The following is a 16,242-nucleotide window of genomic DNA, read 5'->3' as shown; positions in this document are numbered from 1 at the left end:
GAAATAGATGGGGAAACAGTGGAAACAGTGTCAGACTTTATGTTTTTGGGCTCCAAAATCACTGAAGATGGTGATTGCAGCCATGAAATTCAAAGACGCTTACTCCTTGGAAGAAAAGTTATGACCAACCTAGATAGCATATTCAAAAGCAGAGACATTACTTTGCCGACTAAGGTCCATCTAGTCAAGGCTATGGTTTTTCCAGTAGTCATGTATGGATATGAGAGTTGGACTGTGAAGAAAGCTGAGCACCAAAGAATTGATGCTTTTGAACTGTGGTGTTGGAGAAGACTCTTGAGAGTCCCTTGGACTGCAAGGAGATCCAACCAGTCCATTCTGAAGGAGATCAGTCCTGGGATTTCTTTGGAAGGAATGATGCTAAAGCTGAAACTCCAGTACTTTGGCCACCTCATGTGAAGAGTTGACTCATTGGAAAAGACTCTGATGCTGGGAGGGATTGGGGGCAGGAGGAGAAGGGGACGACAGAGGATGAGATGGCTGGATGGCATCACTGACTCGGTGGACGTGAGTCTGAGTGAACTCCGGGAGTTGGTGATGGACAGGGAGGCCTGCCATGCTGCGATTCATGGGGTCGCAAAGAGTCGGTCACGACTGAGCGACTGAACTGAACTGAACTGATGCTCCTGCAGCCTTACACTGATCTGGGTTAGCTCCTCAGGTTCTCTCCGTGTTTCTTGGCCATGTCCTTGTTGAGGCGGGCGGTCCAGTTGTTTTAGGTTTGTCTGACGTTTGCAGTGTTGAGATTGAGGTTATGCGTTTTCGGTAGTTATACTGTGGAGGTTGACTTATATTCTGCTTGGTGCCTCCTATCAAGAAGCACTTGGTGATGGTTTGCATCAACATTCATGACTTGGTTAAGATGGTGTCTGAAAGATTTCTCCACTGTAAAGTTACTGCTTTTCCCTTTGGAATTAGTAAGTAACTTCTGGGGGATGTTCTGTGACCATGTATGTATTCTCTTCATCCTCACACTTTCACCCACTAGTTGTAGCATTCATTGATGATATTCTAAATCTGTCATTCATTTGTTCATGTCATTGTAGACTTACTTTCTTATTCTGTTCAGTTGGTTGTAATCCTTTACTATCATTACTTACTTGATGCTGGAATGTCCCACGTTGGCCATGAGAGCCCCTTCATGCAGGCTCCTGTGTCTTTTTTGCATGCTCTCCTTATTCCTTGAGCAGTTTCTTACTCTCTGGCTCAAGATATTTCAGGCTAACGCTGTCCTTCCCTGTCCCATCCGTGGTATCACCCACTTTACTAAGGAGCTGACCTGGACCGATTTATTGTGTTAAAGAGATATTCTGGAGATATGTATATGTATAGACCAAGAACTGAATAGACCCAATGATGTTTCCCAGTTTCCTTACTGTTCTGGATAACTCAGTGAACCTCTTCAGATAACTGCACTCTGGTGGAGCGGCACCTTCCTGAGGGTCGATGCCTCTTTGCTTGCAGTTCTCCCCACCACAGGAGTCTCTATGTAAGAGGAAACAAGCTTAGACCTCTTAAGTATTAAAATGCCATCTATGTTATGGCTGAATTTATTTTTATGAATTTGTTCTCTTCTTCCTCCTTAAGGAAGTTTTAATGGTGTATTTTAATCTTAATTTATTTTTGAAACTGCAGTGTCATTGGATGAGCGGTTTTATTTCTGATAAAGTGATCAGCTTCTAGTAGGTTACCTTAATTTAATTCCCAATGCAAATCGAAAATTTTCCTCAAAATAAAATGCAAATTAAGAAAGTTATAAGGTGGATGTTTGTTTGTCATGTATTGTGTTAGTTGCTCGGTCGTGTCCGACTCTTTGTGACCCCGTGGACTGTAGCCCGTCAGGCTCCTCTGTCCATGGACTTCTCCAGGCAAGAATACCGGAATGGGTTGCCATTTCCTTCTCCATTGTTTGTCATAGATATTAAAAAAAAAAAACTAAATAAAATAGCTTGAGAAACCAATCAGTGTTGTCACCGTTTTTGGACATAAGCTCCTTGGTTCCTTTGGGTCTCAGGTGGAGCCCCTGCCCTCCCATTTCTGGTGCATTCTCAGCTGCTGCTCTCCTTCCTGCTGCACATCAGCTGCCTCTGTGCTCGATCCTCTGTTTTCTTGCTTCTCTTGGCTCTTTCCTGTCAGATGGGATCCCATGCAAGACTTTGGAGGGTTCATGGTTTGTCCTCATCCACTTGTATTTTAGAGTTGGTTGTCTGCTTGTGTTGTTCAAGCCCTTTTAGTTTTGCTGTCTTCTGACTCTTCTTTCTGTGGAGGTTCAGAGACAGTTTGAAAACTCTGCCAGTTCTCTCTTGCCTCCTTGCTTCCAAAATGACCACGGAAAGAAACAACGATGGTCATGTCTAGGAAGGGCCGAGGACACGTGCAGCCTGTTCATGCCCCAGCTGTGCCCAGTGTGTGCCCAAGGACAAGGCCATTAAGAAGTTCATCATTGGAACAAAGTAGAGGCCGAAGCCATCGGACATTGCTGAAACGAGTGTTTCCAACGGCTGTGTGCTTTGCAAGCCGTGTGTGAAACTACCTTACTGCATGAGCCATGTCACTCACAGCCAGGGGGTCAGGAGTCATTCCTGGGAGTCCCAGAAGGACCTTCCCCCAGAAGCAGACCTGCAGCTGTTGCCCCCCAGCCTCCACCAAAGCCCATGGAAGGAGCTAAGTCCTTATAGACTAGAGAAATACTGTTCTCTAAAAAGACACTGAAATGGAAATTCTACATGAAAATGAAATAAAAACTGGGTCCTCACTGATGCCATTGCTGGGCTTGCTCAACAGTGCCATTCATTAGCGTATACTTAATGAAATTGATTTCCTTATTTTTTTCTTTGAAAACTGTTTCTACAGAGAAAAAGAAGTCGGGATGCAGAGTACCCATCCTTTCCAGGAGAGAGTCCCCTACCTTGCAGACGAGCAGGGCTCAGGACCGTGGGGGCTGAGGCTTCCCTGTCTGAAGCATGGCTCAGGTGTGGAGAAGGATTTCTGAAGAGTCCCGGCACTCCGGTAAAGTCGTGATGCTGTCTTCCCTGAATGCTGAGCGATAAATCCTAGCTTCCTGAGAGTTCACGCCACTGTACTCATATTTCTTTGGAATTCCCTTCCTTATTGTCTTTCAGAACACTGTAATTGATGTGTTACTTGTTTTTCTTCATCCTTGAATTCCCTACAATTGTGGCATAGTAGTATTCACCTCTTTCTGTCATGCAGAACTTTGCACTTTGTAAGTAGGGATGCATACTGGAAATGTTCTCAGAAGATAACACTGTTGAGCGTCCTACCTTTAAAAGAAGTGTATTTAATGAAATGCTTATGTATCAGGACCTGATGGCACTGGGGGATTCTGGTTGATTTTGGTTTATGTGGTAACTTTGAAGTACTCACCATAAGAAGGAGTGTTCACCACTGTTATCAATTCTACAAAGACAGCCCTCTGTTTAGATTCTGGAAGAATATAAAAATGCAGTTATAAATATGTGCTTTGGAAATACTTGTTGATGAATAAAGGAAAATGGACGAATATGTTAAAGGGTGTAGTATAAGTTCTTGACTATTTTATGTAATGTTGTTGGTTTTTTGCACTTGTCACATGAATTACTGCATCATTATTAATTATTATTATTATTGTTACCATTATCTGCCTGAAGTCATTAACAGCTGAAAAGAAGACTACCACAGAAAAACACCTTGAATTATCCTGTCGACCCAAGAAAGGTAATATTGTTGATTTCTTGGCAGGAAAGATAAAAGCCTCATATATCCTCCTTTGATTTATTTGTTTTTTAAAAAGTCATGTATATAGTTTGGAAAAACTATATATTCATGGTTAGAAAAAACACCGAAACAATGTAAAAAGGTGTTTTTGGCATCTCTATCATCTTTTTCACCATCTGTCCCATTTTTTATGCCTCCCATAGCTAATCATTAAATTTTTTTTTTTTTTTTTTTTATCTTGCATGGTTTTTATTCATTTTGGAGCAGTTTTAAGTCTAGGAACTGATCATGTGTATAGGCAATCCTTGAATTTCTGGTTCTCAGATATTTATACACTTTTTGAAAGCAAAGCCATGATTTCCCATTACCATCAATGGAATAATCCCTTTTAATCTTGCCACAGTGCCTTTCTGAAGGGCAGACTGAGATTCCCCACTGAATTTTAAGCTTTGAATTCTGTAAACATATAATGCAATTGTCCATTTGCACCCAAAGTGATGTTCAAAGTGACTGTAAGATTAGACATTTACTTGTGGTATAAACATTTCCCATTTCTAAATTAATAGACATCTGTTATAATTTTAAAATGTTAATTTTAAAATGTTAATTTTTATGTTTAAATGGAAATAACACTAAATATTAGAAAGCAATATTTATGTTTTATACAGATAAGTTCATTCTATAAAAAAATGTGTTACTAATGGAAATAAACTTATGATGTTTCTTTATTGAATTCACTGTTATCAACAGAACCCAATAGGTAAGCTCAGATTCATGGCTGCAGGGTTTTAAAAAGAATCTGATTTGAGAAATAAAGTTATGACCTGTAGTATAAGGACTATACTACTTAGTCAGTGATGGTTAGGGAAGACTTCGAGTTACGGGTCATAGGAAAGTGTATTGAGGTGTTTGAAGGGATGGGTTGAATTTATCTCCTACAACAAGAAGGTCAGGGGGCTAGACTCATTTTGAGTTCTGCTGCCTTAGTGTAGCGTCTGTTTTTGCAGTCGTGAGGTGGAAGCTGAATTCTGCAGGCCGACTTCTCAGGAAAAGTGTAGACTTGGGGGGATTTTCTCCAAATGAACTTTCCTCTGAGAAGGAGTACTCTCCCTCAGACCTCTACCTTTAGCCAGAATCTGTTCCACAGTGTCACCTCCACCAAAGAGACATCAGTGAAATTAAGGATTTTTAAACATATGTGTTGCTGCTCCAATAAAACTGGGATTTTGTTGGTAAGGAAGAAGGGGTGTGACTATCAGGGAGGCCACAGGTTCTGCTGCTGCACTCACTCACCCTCAGGGTGGGCAGGAAGGGTCATGACTCCAGACTTTGGGGGTCTCATTTGACTGTGCCGTGTCCTGACTATGTTTTGACTGTGGGATCTTGAGAAAGCAAGCTAAGCATGCTTTGCTTCAGTTTCTGCATCTGGAAAAGAGGTCTCAAACTTGTGTATCTCACTGGGTTGTTGTGAATTAAACAAAAAAAAAAATCCCTGTTCGAAGGTTAACACTTAGTAGGAGATCATATCAGTCAATCCTAAAGGAAATCAAACCTGAATATTCATTGGAAGAACTGATGCTGAAGCTGAAGCTCCAGTAATATGGTCACTTCATGCGAAGAGCTGTTTCATTGGAAATGGGACTGATGCTGGGAAAGATTGAAGGCAGGAGGAGGAGGGGGTGACAGAGAATGAGATGGTTGGATGGCATCACCAAGTCAATGGAAATAAGTTTGAGCAAGCTCCAGGAGATAGTAGAGGGCAGAGGAGTCTGGCGTGCCGCTGTCCGTGGCGTTGCAAAGAGTTGGACATGACTTAGGGACTGAACAGTGGCAACACCTGCAGCAGTTGCTGTTACATTTGATGGCAGAGAGGTGAGAGCCTGCTCAGCATCCTGCCGAGTGAAAAACTTTCTGTGAATAAGAGATTTGACACTTTAAGCTGTATTATTATTTTAAGGGGATTCCTTTTATGCAATTGAAAAATAAAATTCTCCTCATTTTTTTGATTTCTAAAATACTGTATAGTAAAATAATACTGTAATCTTCTGATGGTGCTATAGAATTTAAATTTTACTGTTATTAATGCCAAATGTTGTAATTTTCAAAGATCAATTTAATTCTAATTTCTAAGCTGTCATAATATGAAGTATGGAGAAGATAGTACAGTTTTCCCTTGAATGACTGGCATGGGGGGGCTTTTGTGCTGACCCTACACACAGTCAGAAATTCGCCCGGAGCTAACTTCACAATCAGCCCTATCTGCAATTCTGCATCAGCAGATTCAACCTACTGTGGGTTGTGTAGGACTGTAGTAGTACATATTTACGAAGATATTTCTGTGTAAGTAGACTCGTGCAGTTCACGCCTGGGTTGTTGAAGGATCAACTCTTACTTTCTTTTACACGATAGATTTGAAGGTATAATCAAATTTAACTTGGACAGAGAAAGAAATGTTAAATAAGCTGCTGCCTTGTATTTAATTTCAAAAGCATCTTTTGAGGTGGTTTTCCATGCCAGTATATATTCAACCTAAAACCTACTCTGCTATACTTTCTTTTCTGTGGAATGACCAGTATGTTCTGATAGACTGGAAAAGCATATATCCATGTATAGTTAATTTGTTTACAGCATAAGCAGCTTGTTAAGAGAAGAAAGTGTTATTAATAATTTACCAAATATAAACTGATAGAAAAGGGAACTCAAGGCATTCCCTGAAACTGGTTTATTTTAAAAATAGTAACTTTTAAAGTGTTAGTTTAATTTAAGATAGGCTGTTAATAAAATTTCTAGGACGTAGAAGTAGTATTTTTTTAAGAACAGGGAAGCAAAAGTAGGGGAACATACTTTGGCAAAGTGTGCAAAAAAGAGGGGGACTCCATTTCCTTGTCTCCATGTCTATTTCCTTACCTGTAAGGTACTGAGAACCAGAGAAGGAAGGGGGAGGAGATGGAGGAGAAGAGAAGGGGTAAGAGAGGTGATCCTTTGCTTGCTGGCAAAGGATCTTGCCAGAAGGTTTGTGGAAGGTGGAAGAAGATAAAATTGAAATAAAAATAGGCTGGAACCTATGTAAATAGTGATTTTCTTTAAAAGGAAGAACTTTTAAAAAAATGTGAAAAAATGTGTTTCCTAAGCAAATGCAACCATGTAATAAAAAAGAAAATAGTGTGTATTATTTTATTTTTCTTGAAATATTCTGCAGAATATATTCTCAGAGTCTGTTTTTTGTTGAGGTCAGAAATCTCCTTGGAAGACATCAGTAAATTTTTAAATTGTTATTTGTTGATGTGTCTTTCTCCCTGTTGAACCATAGGTTTCTTTCGGGGAGACCCTCATCTGTTGCTAATCTTTCTCTCCGAAGTGACTTGGGTTAGAATAAGGCTGCCATAATGAAGTGCTACAGACAGGATGTTTTGAACAACAGGAACTTTCTCTCTCACAGTTCTGGAGGCTAGAATTCCAAAGTGAGATATTGGCAGGATTGGTTCCTTCCAGGAAATGTGCTCCTGGCTTCTTTCCTTGACTTGCAGGTGGCTGTTTCTTTTCCAAGTATCTCTTTCCTAGGTCTTCCCTCTCTGCATGCGTGGTTAGGTGTCCAGATTTCTCCTTTATATAAGGAGAGCTGTCCTAGTAGATGGGGGCCCACACTAACGTCTCACTTTAATTTGATTACCTAAAGACCCAGTCTCCAAATAAGATTACATTCTGAGATGCTGGGGTTAGAACTTAACATATCAGTGGATTTTTTGTTCATTCGCTGAGTCGTGACCAGTTCTTTGCGACCCCATGGACTGCAGCACACCAGGCTTCCTTATCCTTCATTATGTCCCAGAGTTTGCTCAAAGTCATGTCCATTGAGTCGGTGATGCCGTCCAACCGTCTCAACCTCTATTGCCCCCTTCTCCGTCTGCTCTCAATCTTTCCCAGCATCAGGGTCTTTTCCAGTGATTGGCTCTTCTCATCAGGTAGCCAAAGTATTGGAGCTTCAGCTTCAGTCCTTCCAGGGAATATTCAGGGTTGATTTCTTACAGGATCGGCTGGTTTGATGTCTTTACAGCCCACGGGACTCTCAAGAGTCTTCTTCAGAACCGCAGTTCAAAACCATTAATTCTTCAGCGCTCAGCCTTCTTTTTGGTTCAACTCTCGTGTCTGTATCTGACTCCTGGAAAACCATAGCTTTGACTATACTGACCTCTGTCGGCAAAGTGTTATCTCTGCTTTTTAGTACGCTGTGTAGGTTTGTCTTAGCTTTCCTTCTGAGGAGTACGTGTCTTTTATCAGTGATTTTGGAGCCCAAGAAAATAAAATCTGTCACTGCTTCCACTTTTCCCCCTTCTGTTTGCCAGGAAGTGATGGGACCAGATGCCGTGATCTTAGTTTTTTGAACGTTCAGTTTTAAGCCAGCTTTTTCACTCTCCTCTTCCACCTTCATCAAGAGGCTCTTTAGTTACTCTTCATTTTACAGGGTGCTAATTGCATTCCTGAGGGCTTCACCCTTATGACCTGATTACCTCCTGAAGAGGCCAACACACAGATTAGGCTGCAATGTGTGAGTTTTGGGGGACTCACACATTCAGTGTATAGAGTGTTCCACTTTTCCCTTTTGATTACTTTTCCAGATGCATAATAATGAAAAAGATTGATAATGTCTTTTGTAAGTAAGTACACAGCTTAGTTTTATTAGCTCTTTAAATCAATATGGGTTCTTTGGTTATTCTGAATAGTTTACGTTTAATTTTATATTTTGAAGGATAGACAACTTTAGTAATTCTAGATCTTCATGGCACAAAGTAAGTGTTCAGTAAATGTTCACTATTATTTCACGTTTTTGTGCCTTTGTAAGTGTTGATTTTCTAGACACCATTTTGCCAGTGAATCTTCCTTTCCTGATCAGTATAAAGTGGAGCATTCACTTTTTTGTGTTGTCCGCAATATTCTGTGACATATCTCTAATACAGTATTTGATTTTTCTTTTCATAGTTAATTAATGTTGCATTCCTCGAGGGCAGGAATTTTCTTTTTTTTTTGGTTTCCTCAAGGTTTACTATATCGAAGGTGTTATATAAATATGTATTTAATGAAGCCATTTAGCTTCTGATACTGTTTCCTCTTCTGTAAAACTTGAGTTGTAATATCTAATCTCTTATGGTGTATTGAAATGTGGTTAAGGGTTTTTTCCTTGGTTTTAGAATTTTAACTCAATTATCCACTCAATGTGAATAGGAAAATTGATTTTTATTATTTATCTATTCTTTTCTGATTAATATCAGTAAGATTTTCTGTTGAACTTTGGTTCCACTGCAATAGAGACACTCCATTCCTGCTAGATTTCCTGTCTGTAGTATGGACAACGTAAAAATAGTGAGCACGCCACGTGCTGGTGATGTGGAAAAACTATACCACCCTCACAGTGCTGTGGGACTGTAGAATGGCATGGCCACTCTGGAAAACAGTTGGGCAGTTCCTTATAAGGCTTCACATGCAATTACCATACAGTCCAACAATCGTACCCTTAGACATCCTGGAGAGTGAAAATTACAGTCACATGAAATCCTGTACGTAGTGTTCATAGTGGCTTCAGTCGTCATAGCCCCAAACTGAAAACAACCCAGACATCCTTCAAGGGGTAACTGATTAAACATGTGATTCATTCACACTGCAGAACAGCACTCAGTAATTTAAAAAAAAAAAAAAGTGACTGTTGGTACATACAACAGCCTGGTGAATGTCCAGGTAATTGTGCTAAGCTCAAAAAGCCAGTGATAAAAGGTGATGTAGGTGATCTCATTTATATGTTATTCTTGAAATGACAAAATCAGAGAAGTGCAAAATTGCTTTGTGATTGCTAGGAAATAGGAATTGAGGTGGGGAGGTGAGCTCTGTTAATGGCTTTGAAAAGGCAGTGCAAGACATCCCCACAGTGATGGAGTTGTTCTCTGTTTTGACAGCATCACTGTCAGCTATGATGTAGTACTGTAGTTTGCAGAATGTCACCCCTGGAACAGCTGCTTGAAGCATACCAGAGCTGTCTGGTTATTTCTGACAACTGTCTATGAACCAACTATTATCTGAAAATAAGGTTAATTAAATTTAAAAGTTCGCCGTTAAGCATTTTAAGCAAACTGCTATTACCAGGGCGCCTAGTATAGTAAAGGAAGCACACGGAAGCATTCCTTTTGTAGATAATTATTGATTTCTGTGGTTTTTTGGGGTACTTTTTTTACCCTTAAGGCTTGATGAAAGATTCTACAAAGTTATAGTTTTATAATTATTTCAGGTTATTTTTTGAGTTTTCATTTGTGCTCCAGTCATTTTCCTTGTCTTTTATGACTTTGATTTTATTTTTTTTCTTCTTGTAGTTGGGATTTAATTTAGCCAGGTTGCACATAGACCTTTAGTTGGAAAGATTTGAAATAAGACATTGTTTTCACTATCAACAGAATTTTGTATATTTGTGCCTTTTGCAAAGTATCATGTATTAGACCTCATATTGATCAATAATCATAATCAATTGGCCATTAAAAAAATTATTCTTTCTTTTGCAGAACCTACCGCCTTTAAGAGTACCAGTGGGCTTGCAGCTATAACGTGGAGTTCCAGTGGAAGTGATCTGTCAGATGAAGATAAAACAGCTTTTAAATCACACAGAGATAATAGATATCGTTCTAGAACAGGCAGGTGTTGTAACAGCAACATTTTATGTCCAGAAGATGGGGCCAGTGAAGGTAAATTGATAATTTTTAAAAGAAATTTAGTTTCCATTATAGATTGTGTTTTAATAATAGAAATAACTTATACTTCTCTTCTAATACTTAGCATTGATTTTGATATTACTGAGTCCCAATCTTTTAGAAACATTTTCTCATAATATTTCTCACAGTAACTCCTTCAGAGATCGGTATTACTGGGATTATTTTTGCAGTTGACAATTTAGGCTTGAACATGTTAAAATTGATCAGAGCCAGTTCTCTAAAGTATAATATAAAATATTATAATATATAAAGTATAAATAATATAATATAAAGTATAAAATATCTGGAGATATTTGGGTTTGGCTCCAGACCAACACAGTAAAGTGAATGTTGCAGTGAAACAAGTTACGTGAATTTTTTGGTTTTGCAGTGCGTATACAAGTGATGTTTTTATACTACTGTAGTCTGTTTAAAGTTGCACTAGTATTATGTCTAAACAAATGATAGACACACCCTAATTTAAAAACACTTTATTGCTTAAAACTTCTGTGTATCATCTGAGCCTTCATTTAGCCAGTCTGATATTTTTGCTGCTGGAGGGTCTTACTTCACTGTTGATGGCTACTCAAGTGAAGCTTGGAGTTGGTGTGGCAGTTTCTTAAAATAAGGCCACAGTGAGGTTTGCAACATCAATGGCATGTTCCTTTCATAAACAATTCCTCTGAAGCATGCAGTGCTGCTCGGTAACATTTTACCCACAGGAGAACTTTCAGAATTGAAGTCAGTCCTCTCAGACCTTGCTGCTGCTTTTTCAGCTAGGTTTATGTCATATTCTACATCCTTTGTTGCCATTTCAACAGTCTTCACAGCCTCTTCACCAGGAGTCAACTCCATCTCAAGAAACCACTTTCTTTCCTCATGTACTAGAAGCACCTGCTCACCTATTAGAATTTTATCCTGAGATTTGAGCAATTCAGTCACATCTACAGCTTCACTTCTAATTCTCTTGCTGTTTCTACCACACCTGCAGCCCCTTGCTCCCATGAGGTCTTGAACCCCTCACAGTCATCCGTGAGGCTTCAAATCCACTTCTTCATCACTCCTGTCACTGTGGGTATTTTGACCTTTTCCCTTACATGAATCGTGAATGTTCTTAATGGCATCCAGAATGCTGACTCCTCTCCAGAAAGTTTTCAGTGGACTTTGCCCAGATCCATCAGAGAATCACTGTCGATGGCAGCTGTAGCCTTGTGGAATTCTTAAATCATAAGGCCTGAAGGTTGAAATTATCCCTTGATCCATGGGCTGCAGAGTGGATGCTGTGTTATCAAGCATGAAAACAACATTTATTCTGTTGTACAACATCTTCATCAGAACTCTTGAGTGACCAGGGATATTGTCGGTGAATATTGATATTTTGAGGGGAATCTCTCTGAGGAGCAGGTCTCAACAGTCGGCTTACAACACTCAGCAAACTGGGTCGTAACAGATGTGCTGTCGCTCAGTGCTGTCACTGGAGCACAGGCAGAGTAGACTTAGCATTCCATTCTTAAGCACCCTAGGATTTTCAGAATGATAGGGGACACTGGCTCAACTTCAGCCCACCAACTATGTTAGCCCCTAACGAGGCAGTCAGCCTGTCCTGTGTAGCTGTGCAGCCAAGCACTGATTTCTGCTCATCTATGAAAGATCAAATTGCCAACATCCGTTGGATCATCAAAAAAAGCAAGAAAGTTCCAGAAAAACATCTACTTCTGCTTTATTGACTATGCCAAAGCTTTTAACTATGTGGATCACAACAAACTGTGGAAAATTCTGAAAGAGATGGGAATACCAGACCACCTGACCTGCCTCCTGAGAAACCTGTATGCAGGTCAGGAAGCAACAGTTAGAACTGGACATGGAACAACAGACTAGTTCCAAATTGGGAAAGGAGTACGTCAAGGCTGTATATTGTCACCCTGCTTATTTAACTTATATGCAGAGTCCATCATAAGAAACGCTGCGCTGGATGAAGCACAAACTGGAAGCACAAGATTGCCAGGAGAAATATCAATAACCTCAAATATGCAGATGACGCTACCGTTAGGGCAGAAAGCAAAGAGCTAAAGAGCCTCTTGATGAAAGTGAAAGAAGAAGGTGAAAAAGTTGGCTTAAAGCTCAACATTCAGAAAACTAAGATCATGGCATCTGGTCCCATCACTTCATGGCAAATAGATGGGTAACAGTGGAAACAGTGACAGACTTTATTTTTTTGGGCTCCAAAATCACTGCAGATGGTGATTGCAGTCATGAAATTAAACGATGCTTGCTCCTTGGAAGAAAAGTCATGACCAACCTAGATAGCATATTAAAAAGCAGAGACAGTACTTTGCCAACAAAGGTTCGTCTAGTCAAGGCTGTGCTTTTTCCAGTGGTCGTGTATGGTTGTGAAAGTTGGACTGTAAAGAAAGCTGAGTGCTGAAGAATTGATGCTTTTGAACTGTGGTGTTGGAGAAGACTCTTGAGAGTCCCCTGGACAGCAAGGAGATCCAACCAGTCCATTCTAAAGGAAATCAGTCCTAAATATTCATTGGAAGGACTAATGCTGAAGCTGAAGCTTCAATACTTTGGCCACCTGATGCAAAGAGCTGACTCATTTGAAAAGACTCTGATGCTGGGAAAGATTGAGGGCAGGAGGAGAAGGGGACGACAGAGGATGAGGTGGCTGGATGGCATCACCAACTCAATGGACATGAGTTTGAGTAATCTCCAGGAGCTGGTGATGGACAGGGAAGCCTGGTGTGCTGCAGTCCATGGGGTTACAAAGAGTTGGACACGACTGAGCGTCTGAACTGAACTGATGAAAGTCCTAGGTGGCCTCTTCCTCCAGTAGCAGGCTGTGTCACCTGAGTTGCAAACCTGTTGTTTAGTGTAACCACCCTCATGAATTTTCTTTGCCTGATCCCTGCATGACTGGGTAAGGCTTTTACATCTGCACTCACAGTTTCACCTTGCACTTTTCTGTCACGGAAATGACTTCTTTCCTTAAGCCTTGCAAACCAGTCTCTGCCAGCTTTAAACTTTTCTTCTGCAGCTTCCGCACCTGTCTCAGCCTTCACAGAACTGAGGAGAGTTAGGGCCTTGCTCTGGGTTAGGCTTTGGCGTCAGGGAATGTTGTTTCTGGTTTGATCTTCTATCAAGAAACTAAAACTTTCTCCATATCAACAGTAATGCTAAAGAAACTCCAGACGAACAGAAAAGCAACTAATAGAAGTTGAGAATTGAGGTGGCAGTCACAGGTGGGACAAATGGGATGCTTATAGATAAAAGTAGAAATATACTTTCTTCTGCCTTTTAATATATTTTAAAATTGCTGAACAACATGGATCTTTTAAAACTACTGAGGACAAATAGATTTAATACAATTTAAGAATATTTTAAAATTGTATTTGTAGATGACCTGCAGGTTATTGACTGGGAGATTGACAGTGAGAGGGAAGATGCTTGTGAACGTGATGAATTTGAAGACCGAGAAAGTGTGCTGGAAATATCTGACTGTGCTTCTGGTGCAAGCAGTCGTTCTTTGACACCAGCAGAGACGCCACCTGAGCTTCCTAAGGTGAGGACGGATTGTTTCCCACTTTCCGTTCCGTTCATGGAATGTGTTAGTCACAACCTTTGGTGTTTTGTTTGCAGCTCCTCTAAATAGTATGCTGGTAATGTGCTTTTAAACGTGGATAAATACTGAGTTCTCTTCTCACCTGCTCTCACCTCTGTTACACATGGGTCTTTCCCAGGATCCCTCTGTTCCCTCAGGACACGTGTCTTGTGGTCTGGTCAGATTAGATTCAGCAATGTGCAATTCTGAATAATAATATTCATAGCAAGACAACTATTAATTGTGATTTTCCTTTACAGCTTTTCATTTTTTTATGGAGTTAATTATTTGGGTTTATGTTGCATTGTTTTACTTATGAATAAAACTCTTAAGTTTTCACTGTTGTTCAGTTCTCTCATTAAGATTTTCAGACATAGCAGGCATTCTATTAAGTTTTTAGAAAATTTAAAAAATATTTTATTGAAGTATGGTTGATTTTCAATGTTGTGTTAATTTCTGCTCTACAGCAAAGTGATTCAATTTTATATATATGTATGTGTGTGTGTATATATGTATTCTTTTTTCATATTCTTTTCCATTATGGTTTATCACAGGATATTGAATAGTTCCCTGTGCTATATATACAGTAGGACATTGTTGTTTATCCATTCTAACCATGCTAGTTTACATCTGCTAATCCCTGACTCCCAATCCATCCCTCCCCCTCCCCCTCCCCCTTGGCAAGCACAGGACTGTTGTCTATGTCTGTGAGTCTGTTTATGTTTGGTATATTTGTTCATGTGTGTCATATTTCAGATTCCACAAAGAAGTGGTATCATATGATATTTGTTTCTGTCTGACTTACTTCCCTTAGTGTGATTATCTCTAGGTCTGTCCATGTTGCTGCGAATGGCATTGTTTCATTTTTTATGACTAAGTAATATTCCATTGTGATTATATACTGTATCATATTTATTCATTCAGCATTTGATTAGTTTTGTTTTTGTGGAGAACTATTTTTCACAAACTCCTAGCCTTTCTGATGTCACCTGAGAGTCCCTTCTGCTCTGTGAACCTTGCCAGTTTTATATTGCCCTTCACCCTCTTTTGGGGAATTCCCTTCACCTTGTTCCTGCATGGAGCAACTTTATTCTGGATTCCATGTCTTTCTCTTTCTTTGTTTTTACTCTCATTTTGATTGAGCACATCTTCCAATAGCTTCCAAGGAAGGATTTATGGAAGATAATTTTTTGGAATTTGTCATGTCAGAAAACGCAGTCATTACACTTTGACCTGTGGTTGAAACTTTATATAGAATTTTTGGTTTGAAATCATTTTTCTTGAGAATTTTGAAGGCATTGCTTCCTTTTCTTCTAGTTCCAGAGTTGCTATCAAGAAGCCAGCAGCTATTCTTACTCTTGATGTTTTAAGATTTCTCTTCCCTGTTTTAAACTGTTTTGGTTGTGATGTGCTTAGATGTAGTTTTCTGCTTGGAGTTTGTCAAGGTTTTGCATCTGTGGTTGTCTGGGATCCCCAAGCTCCCTTCTAGGTTCGGTGATTTGGTAGGAAGACATGCAGAACTTAGCGTACAAAAGCAAAATCATCACTCTTCAAGAGTCTTCCTCAGGGGAGTCACACAGGGTATGCTTTATTGCTCCAGCAGGGAGTTTTGACAACATATGTGCACTGGTGTCTACCAGCGGGGCTCATCAGTGACTCTGAGCCCAGGGTTTTTATTGAGGGGTGCTGTCTGCCTAGCTTGTGCCAGAATTTCAGATTTCAGGAATAAAATGGGTATTCAACATAAGCCGCATAGTTGGGACAGGTGAGGCACAGGGAGCCACTGTTATCATTTAGGGCATGGTGGGCTCATGCTGATATCATTTAGGGCATGGTGGGCTCATCCTGACATCCAAGTTAGTTCCCAGAGGTTGGCAAAGACCAGCCTTGCAAACAAGGATCTCTCGGGGCACCTGTCTCAGGTCTGCTGAGTTAACTCTCTTCCTCACAAGTGGGTGCAAAGCTTTCATCACATTTGAAGAGTTTTTTGCTTTTATTCAGCACTTTATTCTTCTTTCTGGTTTCCCTTTTCCTTCCCTTCTGTGACTGCAATTATCTGTGTATTAATTAGGCTGCTTGATTTTATGTCATGGTTTATTGATCTTGTGCCCATTTTTTCTCACATTTCATTTTGAGCAGTTTTTATTGCTATATCAAGTTTAATCTTTTTTCCTATCA

The 16,242-nt window shown here is 39.9% G+C and overlaps 1 protein-coding gene across 4 annotated transcripts in view; it reads left to right on the top strand.

The window, feature by feature from the left end:
* Positions 1 to 16,242, top strand: part of SPIDR (scaffold protein involved in DNA repair) — a 283,040-nt gene that overhangs the window by 35,840 nt on the left and 230,958 nt on the right. For all 4 annotated transcript variants that reach the window (XM_069599972.1, XM_069599975.1, XM_069599974.1 and 1 more), the window contains exons 2-5: positions 2,872 to 3,027; positions 3,669 to 3,735; positions 10,278 to 10,457; positions 13,862 to 14,025. In XM_069599972.1, the coding sequence (XP_069456073.1) occupies positions 2,872 to 3,027; positions 3,669 to 3,735; positions 10,278 to 10,457; positions 13,862 to 14,025 (567 nt within the window). The remainder of the gene's footprint in view (positions 1 to 2,871; positions 3,028 to 3,668; positions 3,736 to 10,277; positions 10,458 to 13,861; positions 14,026 to 16,242) is intronic.

Source organism: Ovis canadensis, chromosome 9, assembly GCF_042477335.2.
Source record: "Ovis canadensis isolate MfBH-ARS-UI-01 breed Bighorn chromosome 9, ARS-UI_OviCan_v2, whole genome shotgun sequence".
NCBI lineage: Eukaryota > Metazoa > Chordata > Mammalia > Artiodactyla > Bovidae > Ovis > Ovis canadensis.
This window is presented reverse-complemented; position numbering and strand designations above follow the sequence as displayed.